This window comes from Schistocerca piceifrons, chromosome X, assembly GCF_021461385.2.
Source record: "Schistocerca piceifrons isolate TAMUIC-IGC-003096 chromosome X, iqSchPice1.1, whole genome shotgun sequence".
NCBI classification, from domain to species: Eukaryota; Metazoa; Arthropoda; class Insecta; order Orthoptera; family Acrididae; genus Schistocerca; species Schistocerca piceifrons.
In genome coordinates, this window is record NC_060149.1 from 15,672,700 (window position 1) to 15,698,031 (window position 25,332).

General features: G+C 40.7%; 1 protein-coding gene across 1 annotated transcript; it reads left to right on the forward strand.

The window, feature by feature from the left end:
- The first annotated feature begins 1,619 nt into the window (after positions 1-1,619).
- Positions 1,620-17,860, forward strand: LOC124722148 (heart- and neural crest derivatives-expressed protein 1-like). The gene is made up of 3 exons (XM_047247352.1): positions 1,620-1,628; positions 6,771-7,003; positions 17,449-17,860. Exons 1-3 carry the CDS (start codon positions 1,620-1,622, stop codon positions 17,858-17,860), a joined length of 654 nt encoding a protein of 217 aa, XP_047103308.1.
- The last annotated feature ends 7,472 nt before the right edge of the window (positions 17,861-25,332 follow it).

Below are 25,332 nucleotides of genomic sequence, written 5' to 3' on the forward strand. Positions count from 1 at the left end.
ATAAACCACTATACACAAACAATTAATTAGTACTTAGCTTTCGATGCGGCGCTACAGCTGCAACTGGTCAGTGCGGAATGTAAACACAGGCAAGAGGTTAAGTTGCTCGATACGAAACACTCACAAATATCAGGTCACAACACAAGAAAGGCAGAGGTGAATGAAGAAACCACTAATACGTCACTTATATAGTAAATATTATCACAAAAACCGTCAAAATATGTATCTGAAACCTAAAAATATATGAAAACTTAGAGATCGATCTCACACGCACTCACTCGACGGAAAAAAATTGACTGCCTCCCTGATTCCCTTTGTTTCGATGTCGACATTTCCTCGGATTCCTCTTGTTGCAGTATACTTGTTCCCCTGTACAATTTATTTGGCGCGAACCAGAAGATACGCAAGTACTTACTCAATTTCCCCACATTTTGGTGTATATTTGGTCTATATTTGGTCAATGTATGGCTATTCGCTCATCATTTTTCGCAATTCTATCGATTTTATGTCAGATCTATCTATGCAATCATGACATCTCGTTCTGTGTCCTAAAATTGCCTGTACTGATCAGGAGGTGTAATATAGCATTGTACTCGACTTTATCCAGTCACCCCCACATTTGGACAGCGTTTGCTCTGTCTTCTGTATGTCTGTGTATATGCATGTCAGGTGGAGACTAACTGTTTCCTTCCAAGTCCAGGTGGGCATGGCACTGGCGAAAATATGACAAAATTTGAATTTCCCACCTGGGAGGGGTGCGTATCGCTTTTTGTATTTCATGCCACCGCCATCTAGGATTTAGGGTGGGAACCCTATCAGTGTGTCTGTGACATCCCATGTCTAACGGTACTTGCATCATCAGCTGACGTCATGACCGCCACCTTGTCAACAGTGCCCTCTGGTGGTGGCACTGTGTACTAGGTCAGTTGGAATCTGGACCTCCTGGTAAACACACTGTTTCCCGCCATCTTGGATTATGTCACAGATGAGAGCGCCCTCTGGTGTTGGCAATGTGTACTAAGTCAGTTGGAACCGGATCTTGTGGTGAACACACTGGAAGGCTGTGCTGCACGAAATTGTTTAGATAAAGACTTATGTCCAAGTCTTTTTCCCACGGCTCCTTAGGAGGAGGTGGTGGGCGGGTGACTGAGGTTAGTCCAAGTGTCCTTTCTTTCGAGCCATTTTCTTAGCTTAGTAGAGATACGCAAATTGACCTTTCTTTACCACCAAAATTCAAACTTGCCGCCAGTTCATGGGTAGAAGTGGCGGTTGGGTGACTTAGGTTAGTTTGGGCAGCCGAAGTGACCTATCTTCCTGCGATTTTCTTAGCTTAGTAGAGATAACCGTGGTGTGATGCATTATCCTATTGGAATTTGAAATTCACCCCGTTTTTCTGGGGGGGGGGGGTGGCACTTTCCCGCCATTGGCGCCATCTTGGATACACCTGACAACAATGCAGAGTGTGTTCATATGCAGGTTGCCCCAGTACTCACAATGAGCCCCTGAGACAGTGTATTGATCAGTTCTCGAGTAATACCATGGAGGCTGCAGACCATAGCACACTCATACGTATGATAGATCATCATCAATAGTGTCTCACGGTTTCACTCCTTTAGGCAATGGCAAGGGTACGGATCACAAGCACGGGAACTGGTGCAACGTCTCGTACTCAATAGATGTACTCCACTAACGCTCTGTCGTGTTTTTCAACCTCGCAGGATCCTACGGAACCTTATGCCGTGTTGCAGAGGTTGGCAAAGAGAAAATAGTGACTGCCGAGAAAAGCAGTAGCACCTCGTAAGAAGTATCAAAAGCACGCTGCTGGTACATAATAAAAAGACTGTACATTTGGAGGATACAACATGAACTGTTCAAAATAAATTTTGTATGGCTCTCATGACTTGCTTAGTTCTGATCAGAAACCTCTTTCTCATTACTCTTCTGATCACAAAAAACTGCTATCTATAGCCTCACATGTGATAGAGCTGGAAGTAAACTAGCATCATCATTGCAATTTCCATTGTGCCTCGTATTGTGAGCGGGATAATGTGGTTTATGTACTCTGTTCAATCTGTCAACTTGTCTCGAAGGGTCATTTCGAGATCAGACTGTTCACAAATTGTCACTACGCAACCATCTCCACAGAGTCAGTTTGTCTTCTACTTGTCGATTACGAGCAACAGTACAAACTACCCGCAGCACCGTGTTACGCGAAGGAAATAAGCAGGGGAATTCCTGCAAATGAACCTGGTCAATGACAAGGGATTCTCTTCACCAATAACTGCAGAATTTGTCTGGCACATGATGATCGTCTTATAATATTGTGAAGGCACATCTCGAGCCTGCAGTCCTATGGCTTCAGCAGGGAAGTTGGTCGCTCTTCTCTTACTTACCATGGCAGACTAATTGCTGACGTAGAAACGAATACAACTTATCCGATATTTTTTAATTTTTTAAATTTATGAAATGATTTGTAACTTTCATTAGATAAAGTACTCTGATTCTTATGATGTTATGATGGTGTGTTTCAAATTGGAAGCTTGCTCTTCCGAAACGTGTCAGTTTTAAGGTTATCAGATTCTAAGGTGATTAACATTAAAAGTTTAGTTGATCCGGAGTTCTTTTCATTTTGCCTTTTCCCGAGTCTCTACTGTTTCGGTAATGTTGTATCGTATTAGGAGGGTTACTGATGTTTGGTAGCCGGATGCTCTTCCTGTTGTCACCCCCCCCCCCCCCACATCCCCCACGGACGATTCTTTGGACCCCCATCTGTCGGTGACTAGTGTAGACGTCATTTTCAAGTCTAATAACATTTTATAGGAGTTTGCGTTGTGTGTATCTGAGGTGGGGCGTGAGGACCAGTCCGGCATTCACCTAGTAGCAGGTGGAAAAGCGCCTAAAAGTCATATCCAGGCTGGCCATCGTCGTTAATCTGCGAGGTGGATTCGATCTGGGGCTGGCTCCCCTCCTCGTATTCCGGAAGCGTGAGATTTCGTAATATCGGTTATCCAGGAGGATCGCGGTTGAGCCGGAATATTTTCTTAAATTATTGAATTGCGTCTGCGACCTCTAGCTGTGGATAAAATTAAAGAGAATTATATTTATTACAGCCAACTGAAAGCTGGCATAACTCTGTCAGAGAAAATATGGCTTTCTAAGAAATAATGCAACGCTTATTTTCAATGAGACGTACTAAACTACACGCATTTAAGGCAGTTTAGCATTTACAATGCCACCTACTTCTTTGCGTAAACACACACACACACACACACGCACACGCACACACACACGCACTTCAAAAGCAACGAGAACAGCATGCCACATTTAAAAGACCATAAAATCCCCGAGATTGGCGAAGTTTCACAGAAGCTCGATATACATCGCAGATTTCAATGCGAGATGCTTTTAATAGTTTCTTGCAGAAAATCTGAATCTCGTCGTATGTTAAGAACATCAGCGGCAAGACACAATCATTACTTTCACTGCCTGACAGCGATGGTAGCGTTAGCGATGACAGTGCCACAAAAGTGGAGTTACTAAATACCGTTCTCCGAAAATTCTTCACCAAAGAAGACGAAGGAAATATTCCTGATTTCTAACCAGGAACTGCTGCTGACACTAGTAACTTGGAATAGATATCCTCGGTGTAACGAAGCGACTCAAGTCACTTAATAAATGCAAGTCTTCCGGTCCAGATTGTGTACCAGTTAGATTCCTTTCACAGTATGCAGATATGATAGCTTCATACTTACTAATCATATACAACCTATAACATCTATGTACGTACATTGTGCCAAATATGACGTTAACATACAATAAGTATTTCCCTCTGAAAGTAATTCTGAAGTTTGACTGTGTGTTTACCTAGTGGACAGAGGGTATCGAACAAGGGTTGCTGACTATGGCAGTTGATAGAAAGCTGAAAGACTTTAATTTTGTAAGTAATGAAAGTAGCAAAGTTCACGTAAATGAAATACTAAACGGTTGCCAGCCTAATTAGGCATAATACATTGAAACATTAAGTTTAAAGAAAAATAAACATGGATTGCTGAAGAGACTTCCATTAATGCTCGTTTTAAACAGTGCAATGGATACACACAACTAACGTACGAACTACGTAGTGGTTAGCAGTAGATAACTTTTTACACAAATCGGCAAACGTAGGGAACTAAATAATACTTCACTCATGGTAATAAAAGTTCCTATTGCAATCATTAATTAATTCAGTACTAATTCAACATTAAGATGTTACTATAGACACACTGGACTGAAATTGGGCATGGAAAGAGTTCTGATTTCAGCTAACACATACATACCACAAATGAAATTAAATAACCCTCACCTATACTCATTATGCCTTCATTATTACCAATGTCACAGATTTCTTTTATTAGCGACCAAAAAAAACTATCTTCAGTTTGACTTTCTTATAGTGGAAAAGAATATAGTGGGGGCCCATAAACTGTCATTTACTCTATAGGTAAATTCTGTAACTACTTGAGAGACAATTGCATTACACTAATGTGGATTTCTAACCCCTCTTGAATTGGTTTATATTTCAACACTATATAGCAATTTACTCAATTAATATTTTCAAATAAAACTTCAGAAATTAGTTCCTAGTAATAGTTACAACAAAGTAAAGTTTCATGAATGTTCAAATTATGTGCCTCTTTCATTACCTGTGAAGCAGGTGGTTTAACTAGTATCATTTATACACTTTAGCACTGAAACTTTGGCACATTCAAAGTAGAAACAAATCACTTATTAGTCAGAAACAAGATACTCGGTCTTTAGCACGTTTAGGATAGGACCCTGCATAGGTTTCATGATCAGGGCAATGTCAACGTTCCAACACATATTTTTATCACTGAAATTATTATTGAAAAAACACACAAATGTTCTGGTCCATACTAAAATACGTATCTGATTTCCTGAAGTTAGCGGAGGAGTGGCGCAATAGTGGTGGAAAGCACGTGGCGGCCATCTGGTCTTACTTCTTGCAGTTTAAGGCTCTTTTCAGATTCCTTCTTGGCTACGTATCAATCATTTCAGAGCCATTCCATAATACAAGAGCAACATATTACAGCCGAAACCACATCCGAGGCAATTTCAACATAAAATGGCTTCCTAATGCCTCACTTGGCACCTACGGTGTTGACTATACAACTGCTGACCACTGACTACGTGTGCTCTCTCTCTTGCCGCCCAGATTGACCGCCAATGCCACCTTTTCCCTCGCGCCAAGCCCCTCCCGCAGCGGAGGGGGTTGCCTACACCTTTTCCTTTTTATAATACAACTTCCCTGAGTATGAAACAGTATTCAAAGTACAATTTCTCTTTTACGAGCATACATATTTTTTGAAGTTTCATTATTTTTAAACATTATTAAATCTTTACAATATATACATCATAAACTTCCACTTTCCCTCTGACAGTTCAAAGATCTTAACTAGTACAGAACAATCAATTCATAGTTAAATACACATAATAACACTGTATAAACCACTTACAATCGATAATGATGTTACAAACCATTCGCTCGACGAAAGATCCGTACCTAAACACTGGAAAATTTCCAGGTGACACCAGTAGTTAAGAAATGAAACAGCAGAAATCCGCTGAATTACAGACTCATATCATTGACGTCGATCTGCAGTAAGATTTTGGAACGTGTACTGTATTCAACCATTATGAATTACCTCGAAGGAAATGATCTATTGAAAAATAGTCGGCATGGATTCTGAAAAATATCGTTCTTGTCCAACACAACTAGTTGTTTATTCTCTTGAAGTTAAGAGTGCTATCGACAGGAGATCTCGAATTGATTCCGTATTTCTGGACTTCCAAAAGGTTTTTGATACCGCTCTTCACAAGCGGCTTCTACTCAAAGGACGTATCTGTAGCCGCCTGCTTAGCCGAGTGCTAACGTGCTTGCTTTCCCTGCAGCGGGCCCCATCATTCCATCCTCATCACCGACTCCCAAGTCGCCCAGGGCGGTGTCGACTGAAATAAGACTTGCACTCGGCAGCCGAATTTCTCCGTATGGGGCCTCCCAGCCAATAATACCATACACTCATTTCATTTTTTTTTTTAATCTATGGAGTGTCGTCTCAGTTGTGCGACTGGCTTCATGATTTACTGCCAAAAAGGTCACAGTTCGTAGAAACTGAGGGAAAGTCATTGAGTAAAACGGAAGTAATATCTGGCGTTCGCCAAGGAAGTGATATGGACCCCTTGCTGTTGCTAATGTCTACAAAAGATTTGGATGGGCCAACTTATATTGTTTGTAGATTATACTGTCGTTTGTCATCAGAAGATAAAAAAATTGTAAAATGATTTAGAGAAAATATCTGTATGACACGAAAAGTGGCAAGTGTCCCGAACGCCAACTTGTGCAGAATCGGCTGCTCATCGGCGTCCGCTCCCCACCGGAGCCACACAGGCAACAGACGGCGCGACCGAAAGGCCGAAAGACAGCACAAAGTGCCCGCACGCGAGCCACACGGCTGACCAATTATAAAGACATTGCTCTCGAGACCAGTTCTGTGCGTAAGGGCTGAAAACAACCACTGACCTCTATAAGGATCTGCTATCTTACGTAGTGTAAATTACGGTTATCGCAATCACCTACAGTTTTTGGATTAAGCTCAGAGGTTAATACGATTGATCATCTAGAGAAAGTTGAAATGCCACCTTATCTGTATGCAGTGCGAAGCATCTGTGACCGAAAAGAAGCAGATATTACTTTTATGTACGGTGTGTGACAGGCCGCAGACATTGGCGTGTCGAGCTACGGGGAGTTGGCACCGTACTCGAGCCTGTGGGACCACCATCACCACCACCACCACCACCACCACCACCGGCACGCGGGGGCGGCGGGCGTGGCAGGCCCAGGAGCCATGGTGGGCTACCCGGGCGCGCACCCTGACCTCATCGGCTTCGCGTCCGAGCTGTGGTCGGCCGCGCCGCAGCACCGCGCGCAGTGCATGCTGCAGCAGAGGTGACTACTCGCGCCCACCAGGAAAGGGGCGTGTAGGCGCTGCACTCATCCAGTCTCTTCCGAGTGCTCACAGTTATGAAATTGATTGTATTACACGTAGCTGGTTTGAATAGGAAGAAAAGGATACAAAACTTTGTTCTGAATAATTCAATGATTCAAGCAAATGAAATAGCAGTGGCTGGTAATAAACCACGATGGAAGTCCCGCAGGGCTTGATTTTTGGTCGACTCCTATTCCTTATATACACTCTAGGACAAAAAAAAAAAAAAAAAGAGACGGACCACTAAGGCACTATCCGAAAGGGTCTGAAAGAGGTAGACGTGATGTACATGTACAGACAAACAACTGATTACAACTTCGGAAAAATTGGATGACTTATTCGAGAGAAAGAGCGTCACAAATTGAGCAAGTCAATAAAGCGTTGGTCCACCTCGAGCCCTTATTGAAGCAGTTGTTCTGCTTGGCATTCATTGATAGAGTTTTTGGATGTCCTCCTGGCGATACCGTGCCAAATTATGTCCTGTCGGGGCGTTAGATCGACAGAATTATGAGCTGTTTGGAGGACCGTATCCGTAAGGCTCCAAACGCTCTAAACTGGGGAGAGATTCGACGACCTTCCCGACCAAACTGGGTTTTGGAAGCACCCAGATGAGTACTAAAAACTCTGTGAGCAGGTAGGCGTTATCTTGCTGAAATGTAAGCCCGGGATGGCTTAGCACGGCAACAAAATGGGACATAGAATATGATGGACGTACCGTTGTGCTGGAAGGTTGCCGTGGATGGCAACCGGAGTCCCGGAATGGCTCCTCAGACCGTCACTCCTGTACAATTGGAAACAGTCAGGTTGGGGTCCCGCCGCGTCTTCAGACACTCTTCGGCCTCGATTCTCGTTGTCTTCAGGGATGAGTCACAACTCCAGCTCAGACCCCATGACCAGCGAAGACATGTCTGGAGACACCCCGGGATACCAACGTGACTGGCACCCGCCATACGGCCAGACAACCAGGAATGATGGTCTGGGGTGCCATTTATTTTCTTGGGCTGTCACCCTTACAGCACAGCGGTACATCGACGATATTTTACGTCCCGTTTTTTTACGCTTCATGGTAAACCGTTTTAGGCTTATATTTCAGCAAGATAATGCACTCCCACATACGGCAAGAGTTTCTACTGCTCGTGTTCCTGCTTGCCAAACCCTACCTTGGCCGGCAAGCTCGCCGAATCTCTCCCCAATTGAGAAAGTTTGGAGCATTATGAGCAGGGCCCTCCGACCAGCTCGGAATTTTGACCATCTAACGCGTCAGTTGGACATAATTCGGCACGATATCCCCCAGGAGGACATCCAACAACTATATCAATCGATGGTAAGCCGAGTAACTGCTTGCATAAAGGCCAGATGCGGACCAACGCGTTATTGACTTGTTCAGTTTGTAAAGCTCTTCTTTCTCTTGAAGAAATCATCGCTTTTTTTCGAAACTGTAGTCGTGTACATCACATCAACCGATTTCCGTTCTTTCTTTTTGTCTTAGAGTTTTCGTGAATAAACTTTCCAGCTCCCGTACATCGAATAAAATTAGTACTTCTTAAGACTATGATTACATAAGCGATAAAATTAATCCTGTTAGAGAGAAACAAACAAGAAGAAACTGTTAATAACGTTTTTCAAATGATTAGAAAACCTTTCACCGTAACTGGAGTCTACCGTTTTCTTTTTCTTTTTTTAAAAAAAGAACTTCGTATTGTTTGGTTCTGTTAAACCACTAGTATACCATAAGAAATTGATGTAGCGCATGAGCAGGAATCAGTAAATAGGACAGGACGTCACAACCGTTTGGGTGTAAATATCGACGAAAATTTGCATTGAAAGAATCGTATTACGGCGCTGCTCAAACATCTAAGTTCAGCAGTCGTAGCTCTTCGTATAATTGCTAATATTGGGAACAAACAAGTAAACATTTTAACATATTGTGCATACTTCCACTCACTGTCTTCTGATATTATCTGGGGCAACTTACCATTTAGCTCGAAAGTACAGATAGCACAAAAGTGAGACGAGCAGCAGGAGTAACATGTGATGTTACCGACAGTCATCTTGTAAACGCCTCTTCAAGTAGTTGGGCATTTCAACCGTCCCTTCAAAATCTGTATATTGACTAATAAAATTCGTCATAAATAGTCAGTCACAATTTAGAAGAATATTAATTAAGGTCCACAGCTACAACACTGGAAGAAAATATGACCTGCATTACTCATTGCTACAGCTGTCAGTTTCTCAGAAAGGGATTAAGTCTGCAGCCGTAACAACCTTTATTCATTTTCCCAATGACATAAAATTGTTGACAAGCAGCAAAGAAAATTTTAAATCTCGCCTAATTCATTTCTTCTAAACAAACCCTATTTCATAGACAAATATTTATTAAAAACTGGTGGCATGCTTAGCTGAAAAACAGGTTGAAATAAGGAGTCGTTCTCAAATTTGTCTGTCAGTAGGTATGGCTATGCTTGCCCTTATTAAACTTACCCCAGTATACTATTTAGTAGCCTGTATTGCGTATACCCTCACACTTCAAGAAGAATGTAGTAATTCCAATTCCAAAGAAAACAGTTGCTGACAGATGTGAAAATTACCCAACTATCAGTTTAATAAGTCATGGTTGCAAAATGCTAACACGAATTTTTCACAGAAGAGTGGAAAAACTGATAGAAGCTGACCTCGGAGAAGATCAGTTTGGATTAAGGAGAAATGTAGAAGCAATACTGATCCCACGACTTATGTTAGAAGACAGATTAAGGAAAGGCAAACCTGCATTTATAGCACTTGTAGACTTGTAGAGAGCTTTTGACAAAGTTGACTAGAATGCTCCCTTTGATATTCTGAAGATAGCGGGGGTAAAATACAGGGAGCGAAATGCTATTTACAACTTGCGCGGAAAGCAGACGGCAGTTATAGGAATCGAGGGGCATTACAGGGAATCCGTAGTTGCGAAGAGAGTGCAGTAGGGTTGTAGCCCATACCTGATATCATTCAATACGTACATTGATCAAGCAGTAAAGGAAACCAAAGAGAAATCTGGAATAGGAACTAATGTTCAGGGAGCAGAAATAAAAACTTCAAGTTTGCCGATGACGTTGTAATTCTATCAAAGACAGCAAAGGACGTGGAAGAGCCGCTGAACGGAAGGGACAGTGTCTTGAAAGAAGGAATGAGATGAGCACCAACAAAAGAAAAACAAGGATAATAGAATGTAGCCGCATTAAATCAGGTGACGCCGAGGAAATTAGATTAGGAAACGACACATAATGTAGTAGATGAGTTTTACTATTTGGGCAGCAAAATAACTGATGGCCGAAGTAGAGAGCATATAAAAAGACTGGTAATGGTAAGAAAAGCATTTCCGAAGAAGAGAAATTTATTAACATCGACTAAAGATTTAGGTGGTAGGAAGTCTTTTCTGAAGGTATTTGTCTGGAGTGTAGCCATGTATGGTAGTGAAAGAGGGACGATAAACAGTTTAGACAAAAAGAGAATAGAAGCTTTCGAAATGTGGTGCTACAGAAGAATGTTGGAGATTAGGTGGGTAGATTACGTAACTATTAAGGAAGTACTGAACAGAATTGGGGAGACAAGAAATTAGTGGCACAGCTTGACCAAAGAAGGGATCGGTTGATAGTACACATTCTGCGACGTCAAAGGATGACCAGTTTAGTAATGGAGGGCAGTGTGGGGGCTAAAAATCGTAAAGGGAGGCCAAGAGATAACACAGTAAGCACATTCAGAAATATGTAGGTTGCAGTAGTTATTTGGAAATGAAGGGGCTCGCACAGAACAGAGTAGCATGGAGAGCTGCATCGAACCAGACTTCGGATCGAAGACAACAACAACAACAATCGTTTGTATCTAGTCTGTAAACTGACTCATTCCATATCATTTCGATAAAAACCGTGCAAATGTTCTAAGGAACATGTAATTAACAGAAAAGCATCAATCTCTACGCTGATGGTGTTCAGCGACACGTTCAATTAAAGCTACTGAAGCTGTCACAGAATGTCAGTCAGCTTGAAAATTTGGGGCGGAAATGGAGAGTAAAATCAACACTCAGCGAAAGTCATCTTATCACATGCCTGGCCCATCGTAAAACTCCAAATAGGGTAGAAGATCACAAATACACTCTAGAGGCGAGATATAAAAATCGATAAAATTAGCGCAATAACTAGGAATATTCATCTTGAGCTTGAAGCTCTTCTGTCCGTGTTGGCTTACAGATTGATTTGTTTTCGGAGAGGGTCCACCTTGAGCAAAACACAATTTTTTCTTTTTATTGCCCAAACATGTTTCGCTGAAGTTTCAGCAACATTGGTAGGTCTTTATCTTCTATAAATCAGGAAAATTGCTTTTTAATACTGGTACAAATATAAATTTAAGTTTTTAAAGACAATATTCGCATATTTGAAAAACAGACACAATTTTTATATATAGTGACGAGGTATATATATATAAAGTTATGTCTGTTTTTCAAATATGTAAATTTATATTTGTACCAGTAGTAGAAAGATTGTGTGTCTGCGTGTGTGCGTGTGTGTGTGTGTGTGTGTGTGTGTGTGTGTGTGTGTGTTTGCAATATGTTTCACTTACTTAGTCTGGTTTCCCTATTATGTGAAGAAAAACTGAGACACACACAAACACACACACACACACACACAAAATCTTCCACGTTGTATAAGTTAATGGTAGGCATAACCATAACATGTCCAGTCGTAAATTTTCGAAGTAAATAATTGTTCTAAATTAAGTTCTATATGGTTTGCAGATGAGACAAATCGTGAAACAAAACAACTGCGTTAAATTACATAAAATCCAGGAAATCCACAGCAAGTGATGACAAGGTATATAAAAAAATTTTTGTCTGATTTCCAAATATGTAAATACTGTCTTTAAAAGCTCAAATTTATATTTGTACCGGTACTGAAAAGCATTTTTCTGTTTTATAGAAGATAACAAAAAGCCCTCTCATGATGCTGAAACTCCAGCGGAGCACGTCTGGGGAATAAAAATAAAAATAAAAAATTGTGTTCTGCTCAAGGCGGACCCTCCCTAAAACAGATCAGCTAGGAATATTATTCGACTAAGCACTATGAGAACCTTTACATGGACTCCCAAATCGAATAGTCTACAAAACGATATTCCAATGTAGGTTCTAGTTGGTTCATATAAACACTCCAGTATCGATTTTTGTAAATGTGGCTGCCAGATTTCAGCTCGTACAATCGGTTTATGCTTTATGTAAACACATACTCTGCTTCTTTTGAGCCATGACTGAGTTATTAACTGGATACCTGATTTGTAAAATGTTTGTTAACGTTGACGAGATGATTTTGTGTGGAGTGAAACAAAACAAGATGTACTGTACTGACCAGGAAGTTATTCAATTGAAGAAAAGCAAGTTCCATCTTTATTAGATGGGAAGAAATACGTAGGGTAACGTTGCTGTCGATGGGCTGGCTCGGTTTCGCTGCGGGTATTGACAATAAGTGCATTCTAAAGGTCATTAAGTGTAACCCATTTTGCAAAGGTTATTCACAATTTCATCAACAGTGAATAATTGTCTTCTGTGGTTAATATAGTGAAATGCAAAAATATTCAAGCTACGTTGGGAATAAAATATTTGTTACAACACCCGAGGATTTTATTACACATTTTCTTTAGGTGGCCCATCGATAGTAACCTTCCCCTAAATACAGATATATTCACTAAATTAGAAAAATCGAACCACTTGGCAACAACTTCATATCCTGCGTCAATTGCTATACCCACTGCAGCTTTTGGTTGTCAAGACTTTCCTACAAGCATGATCTGATGAAACAAACAAACGTTCATTCGGTGCGCAGGAATGGGTATATATCTTCACTCCGTCGGAAGTTTTCTAGACATTCAGAGCCTCCAAAATGTTTGAGTGCAGTAATCACTTTGCACTTTTCCCTGCTTTGCGCGTGACGTAGGTAGGTGTACCAAATAACTTCGCTCTCACTATTTGGCGTTGATAGGATTTTCAAGGACCTCTCCTTGAACGAACTCTTCTTCCTCCTCCACATCTTCCTAAAGGGTTCACAGACATTTGTGAGGAAATTGTACTCTCTCTGTATTAAAAAATCGCGAAGGGCTTGATAATCTCACTTCACCGTGTTCATGAAATCTGAACAACTGTTTTGAGGAGACAATTCTTATAAACAATTCATGTTCTTAAAACGGATTCAGGCGCAACTTGTAACCACGACTGCGCAAAATTGGTATCCGACTTTCGATTTTTGCCTTCCATGAGGTGTCTATCTATCTATATTCGAATCCCGCTCCAGCTACTGCCGGGTCTGGGTACTGATGAGTCCTCTTCATTTGGCTCGGTCCTCCCACCACTTTTCTTCCTCCACTTGCTGCCAGGTCACACCTCTCCTTTCAACAGATATTCTCACTCCCATTTTCCACCGTGTTCTTGGGCGCCCTCTAGGTCTTGTCCCATCCATCTTTAGTTCTTCCATAATTTTGGGGAGTCTCTGCTCATGCATCCTCTTAACATGCCCATACCATCTTAATCTCTTTCTTTCAATTTCTTCTCTCATACTTTCTTGTTTGATGTCCTTTCTAATCTCTACATTCCTTACTCTGTCCATTCTTGTTTTTCCCTTAACTGCTCTGAGAAATTTCATTTCCCCTGCTTGCAGTCTGCTCCAGTCCCTTTCTGTCATTGCCCATGTTTCTCCACCATAGGTGACAATAGGGATGTAATAATTCTTATACGTAAGGAGTTTTGCTCTTTCTGAAACTTCATTATTCCAAATCAGATGTTTTATTGTTTGGTAGAAATTGCCTCCTTTCTGTAACCTCCTACTAATTTCGTTAGTTATTCTTCCATCCCCGGATATTTCACTCCCTAAATAAGTGAAACTTTCTACCACTTTGAGGGGTTCTCCATTCAAGGTAATATTTCCGTTGATTCCTTTCTCTCTTCCAAATACCATTACTCCACTCTTGTCTTTATTTATATTTAATCCATACCTTTTCATTATTTCCTTCCACGCATCAAGCTGTAACTGTACATCTACCTCTTTATCACCCCATATTACCATATCATCTGCAAAAATCATCTTTTTGTCTTTTTCTTTTACTATATCTTTAACTGCCGTATTCATTCCCTCCATCACAACATTAAAAAGCGCAGGAGATGGAATACTTCCTTGCTTAAGTCCTTGTCTTATTTCGAAGTATTCAGAGTCCGCCAATGGTGTTCTAATTCTACAATTGTGGCCTCTGTACATTGTCTTTATAACATTAATGTATCCATCTTCTATATCTATCTTCTTCAGTTCTTCCCAGAGTCGTTCCCTGTCAACTGAGTCATATGCCTTTTCTATGTCTAAAAAAATCATTATCACCCTTTTGTTATACCCCCAACTTTTTTCCATCAGTTAACGGATAGAAAATATCAGATCGAACGTGCTCCTTCCTTTCCTAAACCCATGCTGTTCTACACTCAGCTCCTTTTCTATCTTTTCATTTATTCGATTTAGTAAAATTCTTTCAAAAATCTTGGCTGTATGACTCTTGAGGATTATTCCTCTGTAGTTTTTACAAAGTCTTTTATTGCCTTTCTTGAAGATGGGAACAATGTCTCCTGTTCTCCAGTCGTCAGGTATTGTACTATTTCTCCACACGCTTGATAGTACTCTATACAGCCACTGCATTCCCACTGGACCTGCTGCTCTTATCACGTCCACTGATACTTCATCAGGTCCTGGGGCTTTCCCCCCATTCATCTTCTTCACAGCTTTTTCCATTTCTTCCCGTGTAATTTGTCCTAATTCTGCTTACCAACTTCTCTCAAGTTCTCCATTATTTGTTGTTTCCTCATGTACCTGCTCCTCAGCGTTTACCAGCTTCTTAAAATGTTCTTTCCAGAGATCTTTTATATTCCCTGGATCTTCAGTAATGGTACCGTACTCTGTTTCCATCTTTACTGGTACTTCAGAAGCCTTCCTTTTATTTTTCATCATTTTATAGAACATTTTCTTATTGCTCTTCACATCTTCTTCAAGTTTTTTTGTAAACTCTTCCCATGTCTTTTTCTTTGCTGTTTCCACTATTTCTTTGCACTTCTTCTTTTCCTCTATATATCTTTTATGGTCTTCGTCATTTTTAGTTTTTCACCATTTTCTCCATGCTCCATTTTTTCTTCTAACTGCTTGGATTGTGTTATCATCCCACCAACTTGTCTGTCTTATTTTTTCCTTTCCAGATGTTCTGCCACATACTTTTTGTGCTGCCTCGACTAAAGTGTCTTTGAATAATCTCCATTCTTTTTCTACATCGCAGAAAACTTATTTTGGAAATTTTTGTGTTATTAATTCTCTGTACTTCTCAGCACATTCACTCTCCTTCAATTTCCAATCCCGTATCCTCATCACTTTCTTCTGTTTTCCATTTTTCACACACTGATTCATTTTCCATTGTCCCACCAGTAATCTATGGTCTCCATCTGCACTCACACTTGGAATTACCTTCACATTTGTTACTTTCTCTCCCCATTCCCTATCTACTAGAATATAATCAATTACACTCTTTGTTCTTCCATCCCAACTGTATCTGATGATAACATGACTTTCTCTCTTCATAAACCAGCTGTTTGCTATTTTCATTCCATTCCTCTGGCACAAATCCAGGAGTCTTTCCCCTTCTTCATTTCTGCCTCCATATCCAAAACATCCCAATATTTGCTCAAATCCCTATCTGTCTTTGCCTACCTGTGCATTAAACTCTCCCATCACTATATTGGCACTCTCTATATGGTTTTCTAACACATTTTCAAAGTCCATCTTCTCTTCTTCGCTACATCTCACATGAGGTGCATAAATCTGGATTACTTTTAGTGTTTCTTTTTGGAATCTCAGGTTTAAGATTATGACCCTGTCTGAGGTGCGTCACGTTGAAATGTAGTTAGTAGCAATTAAAATAGTATGATGTCGAATTATGTTAGTAAAACGTTAAGCCTTCCTTGTATTGTATTGTATGGAACTGGGGACCTAGAAACGACGGAGAGGCTTCGTCCCCGCCCTAGCCCGCAGTGGTACACAACGCGACAACAGGCTACAGCAGTCCACCCACCCCACCGCCATCCCACACCGAACCCAGGATTATCGTGCGGTTCGGGCCCCAGTGCCGGGGACCGGCACGCTTTCCCGCCCGGAAAGCAGTGCGTTAGATCGCACGGCTAACTGGGCGGGCTTAAATCCTACGTCCGAAACAAACCTACGGCCACGAACGTCTTTTTCCATGCTAAAAAAAAAAAAAAAAAAAAAAAAAAAGGGGGTGAGGAGAGATCGGGACTTTGTGGAGGACGTGTAAGGGCTTCCCACCGAAACTTCTGCAGCGTACTCGAAACAACCTCGGTAACGTGAGCCAACAATATGGGGGTTGTGAGTGCACCTTGACGCAAAACACTTTTTGTTATTTGTTTATTTATTTATTCCCCAAACTAGTTTCAGCGACAATATCGCCATCATCAGTGGGTTCTTTAAATCCTATTTATTGTACATTGATCTATGAATCAAAATAAACTTACAAGTTCATTTGTGAAAAGACTTCCCCTCAAGATCTCCAATTTATTGCCGCTAATTTCAACAGTTAACGTGTTTTTTTATGCAAACATCATCTAAGCAGACGCCATTACATCATCGTCATCCACTGCAGTCATTCTACAGGAAACTTTGATGAGAAACCAGAAATAGCCTACATTGAATCCTAAATGAAAGGAAATTGATAAGTTTATGTGTGAAATGGTGTTCCTTGAAAACCTCAAATTTAATCTATTTGCAGATCTCGAATTTCAGTGTCTAATGCAATTTTTTTGTACCAAAATATCGGTTAAGCAAATGCCATGTCTTTTTATTTTCAGTGCGTATTTCCATTATGCATCGTTAATTATATTCAGTAGTTTACAATAAAACTCATTTTACAAAACTGTTGAGGCTTACAAGGATGCCCCTTGTTGGCACTTGGCCTGTTGGGTTTTGTCTCGGTATCTTCGGCCGATGCTTATTTCACTATTTTTCTGGTGTTTCGCCAGGACGAGTAGCTAGCATTATTTAAGGTTCTCCCTCCATTCTGGTGGGGGACTGGACTTCCCGTGTCACTCAAATTCGCTCACCAAGAAAGCTCGTTTCATCGTGTCGTCTTCCGCCAGCAATGAAGGATGAACCAGTTACAATACCAGCTACTCGTGTGCGCGAAACGTCATAAAAATCGTTAAACAGATGTCAGATGAAGATCCTGAGACAAAAGCCAGCAGCCAGTATGTCAAAAGTAATTAAACTGAAACTTTTACTCAGTCCTGTAATTACTTAATTCAGAAACTATAATTGTGCAAATAACACTTCCAGCCTCCTCGTGTTATGTGCAGATTCGGGTCTCACTCGGCCGTATCGGGTACAGCAGCTAGCACGGGTAGCCACAAGAAACCTCGCCGGCGGGTGGCCACCATGGCGCAACGCAGAGCCGCCAACATCCGAGAGCGTCGTCGCATGTTCAACTTGAACGAGGCGTTCGACAAGCTGCGACGCAAGGTGCCGACATTCGCGTACGAGAAACGCCTGTCACGTATCGAGACGCTACGGCTGGCCATCACGTACATCTCGTTCATGAGCGAGCTGCTGACGGGCGGCGTGGGTGCCGGTGCAGGCGCAGCCGCCGCCAAAGTGTGCGCGCCAGCCGACTGTGCGCGCGGGGCTTCCCCGCTGTACTCGGCGGGGACTCCCCGCGACTACCTGCCGTACTCGCTGGTGCGCCAGGTGAAGCACGTGGCCGCCAACTAACGCCGTCTCACCCGCTCAGCAGCCGGGCGCGCCAATCTGAGTGCGCTCGACTCACCCACCGGAATACAGAACCCTGCTATCGAGTGAATCTCTGGACTCTTCGGATATGATGAGAGGAACTTGGACACCGAATTTTTCCCCTAACTCACGTTTACCATAATCAGTGTTACATCGAGAGCAATTATCGTTGAAATGACTAACGCACGTACACCATTACCAAGGATTAAAAAAAAAATGTTCAAATGTGTGTGAATTCCCAAGGGACCAAACTGCTGAGGTCATCGGTCCCTAGACATACACACTACTTACACTAACTTATGCTAAGAACACACACACATTCATATACCGAGGGAGGACTCGAACCTCCGGCGGGAGAGGCCGCGCAATCCGCGACATAGTGCCTCTAAACGCGCGACCACTCAGTGTGGCACCAAGGATACCTGAAGGCAATAGAAGACTATATCATTTAATTTATTTACTTATTCATTTATTTATCCTCGCATGACTAGGACCATTATACCCTCCCTTACATCTAACCACACTCTTCATACTCTACATTATATTCATTGTGATGCACATGTTATAAATAGTCTCCCACATAATATGGAGCCTATCAATAGGAAAGAGTTAGAACATAAACAACGTAAACAGTAATAGCTAGAGCAGAAAACAGGATTTACATTCATCTATGAACACTCATATACTATAGATAAAGGCAGGCAGATTTAAGGTGTGGGCTCTGGCAGCAGTGGATCTGAATGAAGGTGTGGGTGATGGGAGTGAAAGAGAAACGTGATACAACAGAAGTAATGAACAGTGTGTGAAAGGAAGTGAAAGAGAAAGTAAGAGAGAAATAACCTTTACTAGGAGAAGATGTGAATATTTGCTTTGCTGTCTGACAAAAAGAAATGACTATGTAACCATATGTTACTGTTTAAGGTAAAGTTCTGATATTGACAAAATTAGGTGCTTCCGATTCTTCTTAAAAACAGCAGGACGCTGAATTGTTCACGGGATGTGAAGTACCTTGTTGCAGAAGTGGGGCAGCAGCAAAATGGAGAAGGGATTTGTAAAAGTTGTTCTTTTATGACTGGGCACAGATAGAAACTTTTTCTTGCAGTTATTGTGAGATGATAGGTATGTGAACTGTGGTACAAAGTACTGGAATACGCCCAGATTGGAGAGGCAATGAAGTAGACATACGCATCGTTAGTCACTAACTTGACTGACTGCAACTGCCCTAATGAGCGTACGACACACGCACAATGTCAAATGCGTGGATGTTGTAGATACAAGTACATCGTTACACCACTATTATGCCAGTGTTGGATACATCGTGATAGTGGAGGTCCGGCAGAACGAACTTCTACAGTTAACGTTTCATGTCTTGTCGAAGTATGTTCAGAAACTTATGCAGAGCATAAAGGCAATCAAAATTCTTCCTGGACATAACGAAAATATTTTCTTCCTGGCTCAGGTGCTCATCCAAAGTTACACCCACGTTCTTCGACGTTTCTTTATTAAAGCTATCAAACAACAGAACTTTCCGCCGAAGATGCTTGGTAGTATTTGAATGATTATAAGGTGTGTTGTCAACGCGCTGTACTGAATTTTTCTTTTCCTTTTCAGAGAATACACATATTTTGAGAGAGAAAGTGTTGTACTGTCCCGAAACTTGGCATCTACAATAGATTTACAATGTTAATTATCCTGCTTTAAATCGTTTCCAAATAATGAACTGTGATTCTCACTCACCCACGATATTTCACTTTGCACCAGATTTCCATTGCTCAATACTCAGAACATTTATTTCTCCGAGTCGCTTGATTAGTACAATGTGGCCACTATTCGTTCGATGTTCAGATGCTACTGGAGGCAGAAAGCTTATCCCCGCCGCCCTGGTTCTTGTTTGTAGTCAAGCGGTCTACTGACTGAGCAACTCTTCCGTCAAGTCGACATAGATTGACAAATGACACGTCGTCGACAAACAATAACTACTGCGTCAGGCTGTTTACGATTTATAATTTGTTTTACGGCCGTCTTCGAAATAAATTTAGACCTCACAGAGCATAAACAGATTGATAAAAGCGCAAAAATAAGACTCAGACGACAGATGCTAGCTTCTGAAACAAATTACTGACAAAGTAAAATTACATTTATCTCATTTTGACTTTCATAAACGAGTTACTTCAGTTTTACCCCTATTTTGAAGTATTTGGAAAGACAAAATCAATGTTTATTGTGATTTTAGACCTTTACTCGCTGTTCAGGTATTTTAATCATCCTGTTAGGAACTACGCCCATCGGCTATTGCGTGAGGCGAAGACAAGTAAGCCATGTACAAACAAACCATCACCAACAAGTAAATAGTTCAGTTATATATGTTGCTAATATTAACAGGGGTTCATTATTTCTGCAAGCCGCACATCTTACTCGCATCAAGCATCTTTTTCGTTATGTAAGTGCTGAAGGGAGGATTTTAACTGACGTCGTGTGGCGCTTCACAAACATTGAAGCAAAGATACCGAAATGGCTGAAAAAAGTAGCGTGCAGATAAAGTGGCACTTCTACTGTCTTGAGCTAGGAGACGATCAGTGGTAGTAACCCATGAGCTTAATCCACAAACTGGAGGCGGATGTGGTGTGAAGACCAAAATTCACGTCAAATATGACAGATTCTTATGTAGGTCACCGATCGTGCTTTGCACTTACACACACAGTTGGTCTCGATTTCAATGTCTTTATTATTCCTTGTGAGTCGTTTCGGTCTTAGCCATCATAAGGTCAAAATAAAACCTGAAGCGTAGATACGTCTACATCATCACTCTGCAGTTCACACTGAAATACTTGGCAGAGGGTTTATCCAACTATTTTCAGAATGAAAGGGGAAAAATGAACAATTAACTTTTTCCGTGCGAGCTCTGATTTCTATAATTTTATTAAGATGGTCATTCCTCCCTATGTAGGTGAGAGTGAACAAAATACTTTCGCATTCGGAGGAGAAAATTGGTGACTGAAATTTCGTGAAAAGATCTCGTCGCAACGAGAAACTCCTTTGTCTTAATGATTGCTACCCCAAATCGCAAAACACTTTCGTGACACTCTCTCCCCTACAAACGAGCTGCCCTTCTCTGGAGTTTTCGATGTCCTTCGTCAGCTCCATCTGCTACGGACCTCATACCGCACGCCAGTACTCCAGTAGAGGACGGACAAGCGTAATGTGGGCCGCATAGTTAGTAGACCTACTGCGTCTTCTCAGTGTTCTGCCAGTAAAACGCGTTCTTTGATTTGCCTTCCCGCCAACATTTTCTACGAGATCGTTCCTATTTAACTTGTTGGTAATCATAATCCCTGGGTATTCAGCTGAATCAACGACCTTTAAATTTGTGATTTATCGTGTAACCGAAACTTAACGGATTCCTTTAAGTACCCGTGTGGATGACTTTACTCTTTGTATTGTTTAGAGTCAATTGGCACTTTTCGTACATTACAGATATCTTGTCTATATCATTTTACAATTGGTTTTGATCTTCTGACGACTTTGCTAGACAGGAAACGACAGCATCAGCTACAAACAATGTAAGATGGCTGCTCAGATCGTCTTTCAAATCGTTTGTATAGATAAGGAACAGCAGAGGGCCTATAATACTGTCTTGTGGAACACCAGATTTTACTTCAGTTACTACGAACTGTGAGCTTTGTGACTGGAAATCGCGAACCCAGTCGTACAACTGCGACAGCACAGCAGAGACGCTCAGTTTGTTTAGAACCTGCTTGTGAGGAACAATGTCAAAAGCCTTTTGGAAATATACACTCAATGTGTGAACAGATAGTTTTCTACGAGGTATTTCGTAATGTCCGGACGCAATGTATGTTTCAAAATCCTACAATATATCATTTAAACAGTAGCAATCCACAGTACAGTTGATATTTTCATAATATCTGTGCTTTACATCTGTTCTAAAATCTGCTTATGAATATGGACAATACCAAAAACATTGCGATCCATATAATTTCTGTGCTTAAGACCACAATTTTAATAATGAAGACATTTTATTGAGTTTTCTTTAACACAGAATTTATTTCAAAAGGAGTCTTATGCTTAATTTTGCAGTGCTGCACGCATCAAACTGCGGAAAAGATACTGATTAGCCAACCATATTTAAAAATAAAAATTTCTATAGTACTTGAAAAATTGTAGTTCTTCTACAGATTATTATTATTTTCGTCTCAGAGTGCATAGTATCACAAACTATTAAATATAAATAATTATAAATTTTAAGAATTCTCTTATTCCAGATAGATTTCTCAATAGATTTGCTCCGAAACGGCAACAGCGATTGACTCTCCAATGGTATGATTTCCGAAAATGCAGTGAGTAAGATGAAACTAACACTGGTACATACGTTCTGTCCCGCACTCACAATCGCACGATTGATCTTCCATATAGTCCCAGTTTTCAACCAATTACAGGTTCCTTGGTATCCGGAGACGGTACCGTGTTCAGCTGGTCGCAGGTTTCGCTGGGGTGATTCATGTACAGTAGAGTAAGATTAGATGTGACTTGCAGATATCTAGGAGCAATACAGTGCTCGATCCGTATGTAGCAGAACGTAAAAATGACCTCTCCCGATATGCCCTAAATGAGTACTTGTCGAGGATGGGCTATTCCAGCTCAAATCGGACGAAAAATGAGTCAACTGACCTCATATTTTTTGAAATCCTTAATATTTTTACATGTGACATTTACTGTAAAGGTAAACACCCTTCATGCCGTTATCTATTAATGTTTTCTACATTTAGAGTTAAAATTCGGTAAAATTTTCGTTATTTTCCGAACGCGACATTTTGTCTGCCGCGTAACTCATGAACATTTTATCGGATTTCAGTGAGCTGCGTTTCATTTTGAAGCTGACTGTCTGTTGTTGATTGCCGTATACAACAATAACATAAACTAATTAATACAGTTTTCAAAAACTGTTTATTCGTGTATTAAGCATAAACACCATTTTCAAAAAGATTAAAGTTACAGAGGCTTGAACTTCTTTTTATTGTACATTGATTCCTACTTTAAATTTTATGAAAGCCATAGTCTGACACGTGGAAAAAAATAATTGAATTATAAATATTTAAGCTCGGGCTATGCTTAGGTTGCTATGAGCTGCCGTGAAACATAAACAGCAGGTGATCGGCTATGGCTTCGTCATGATTCATAAGATGTAGCGCAACCAGCTGGGTTGCAACTTCTTCTATTTGCGTTTTATTTTTTCCACGGCTCCACATTGAAGATACCACAAAAATATTTACTATTATGGTTTTTAAATCAAGTGTTGTACGATATGGCATAGTTTTTATTTCATTTAAAATGGCGTTTTCCAGTAAAAAATATGAAACATGATGAAAACCGCATAAAATTTATGTTATAAAAATACCTCATAAATACCAACTCAAAATGTACAATAGGATCTATATTTTGAATTTTATTTAAGGATTTTACACAGAATATTTTCCGAGCTACGGGTTTCAGAATCGCGAGTTACGGTAATTTTGACCACTAAGAAAATCCGGAAGCATTTGTTTATCACTGGTGCGACTTTCCAAAATATGTTAACGTAAGATCCACTTTGGATAACAGAAAACTGAACCCTGCAAAAAATGTAAGGTTTCCTGCTGTCTGAACTGAAATGGAATTGTCCGTATGGAGAAGGTAAGCACAGAGGTTAAAGTCAAAGTTACGAAAATTCTTTATTTTCTTGCCATATGGATGGGGTTATTGATTACAAAGTAGTCAAATATGGCCGCAGCGTTCATTACTGCACTCAGTTCACATGTAAGGGCAAGACCTCTTATCCAACGCAGGCTAGCCACTGTTGTTTTTAATCAAATCATGTTTCCCTTTTGTCTTTTTTTGGCATAGATAAATACTTACACATGCAACACGGTACGTCATCATCGTCGCCATTATCATCGACGGCATCAAGTATTACACTAACTCTGGTTTTCTTTTGCCCTCGAGCACTTTGCCCTATCCATATTTTCTATAGACGAGCGGTCTTCCTTCTTCCTTATTTTGGTTTATAATTCAACAGAGACTTGGGTGTTCTGAATTCTTGCATTCTTGTTAGATGCTCTTCCCATTTTCACCTGCACCTAATTATTTATTCATTCGGAATAAATAAGTTTAATTCGCTCCCCAGATTTTTATTTATTTGCCTATTAATTAATGTTTGGCCTGCTGCTGCTCCCAGAAATCTCACCTGTACTTTTGACCTGTAGTATATCAAGCGTCAAACATTAACAACCATATAAAAATATTGGTACTGCTTTGATTTTTCATAATTTAAGCAATGTATCTCTCCTGCTTTTTTTTAACGTCACGTTTGGTTGGGCCACATAGGTACTGGGATTTCTATAGCTTAATACTCACATCATCGTTTGATGTGTATGTAAGATAAATATCCTTCGGTAACAATTTTTGCCATTTATTTATAACAGCAACAACACACAAATGAATGACAGAGGGAACATTTGTCAAAACCCTTGTCTTATTTCAGTTTGCGCTATCCCATTAAAAATTTTAATATGTGTGCTACCATACATACTTTGTATTACTCTTACTAAATGCTGCAGAATTTCCCTGCCCAGTACCATTATATGCCGAGTATAACTGGTTTTGCTATTACGCCTACTATCCTTGCATACATTTTATGTGCCGTGAATAGTTAACTTAAACGTCCGTAGTTTGCTGCTTTTGAATATAGGATGCACTCACAACTGCTTTCTCATCTCTATCTTTCATGGCATAAGAATGTCACAAATTCAATTTCATTATAAGAACAATTTTTACACTGGGGAAATGTGAAGAGGTATCCCGCACAAACCGCCTCCTTAGCGAAGCTCCCTAACGCACGCTAGTGTGGTGGCAATCATCCCAGAGGTGGAGCAAATTTTCGTCACCAGAATTTGGCTGACATAGTCGAGATGAGAAGGTTGCGTGCACCTCACACTATGCAGTAATTTTCTTTATTACGCGTCCAGCTTCTAATAGATTTAGGGGGTCTGTCGTGTTGGGACCCATCGGAGCTATTGAGGAGAAGAAAGTTATGTGCCATATTCAGCCGTAACAACACGCAACACTGCCTGAGCAACCGTCACAGCCAGCTGCACAATTTAGACACGCGACTTCATTGACATGTTGGAAGAATTCAGGGGCACGTCAGCTTCACGAGTACGAGATCAGGAATGCAATTTTCCTGAAGTTTAGCACTCAGTATGAAACTGACTCAGAGTATGACTGACAAAGTATTGGAAAGTTAGGCATAGGCATTCAGAGTTTGTCATAAAAGTCCACTCTTCTTCATAATATCTGTCCAGTGCTCCAAAAGTCAAATAAATTCAAACTGTCACATCCTAAGTCTACCGAAGACTACATTTCAGACTGAATTGTTCACTTTCTCCACTTATTTTAGAAAA

What these genes read in the sequence shown, in the direction of transcription:
- LOC124722148 (XM_047247352.1), top strand. An exon ending in CAGTGCATGCTGCAGCAGAG is followed by an intron (nt 7,004 to 17,448) that starts GTGACTACTCGC and finishes TGTTATGTGCAG; the next exon opens with ATTCGGGTCTCACTCGGCCG.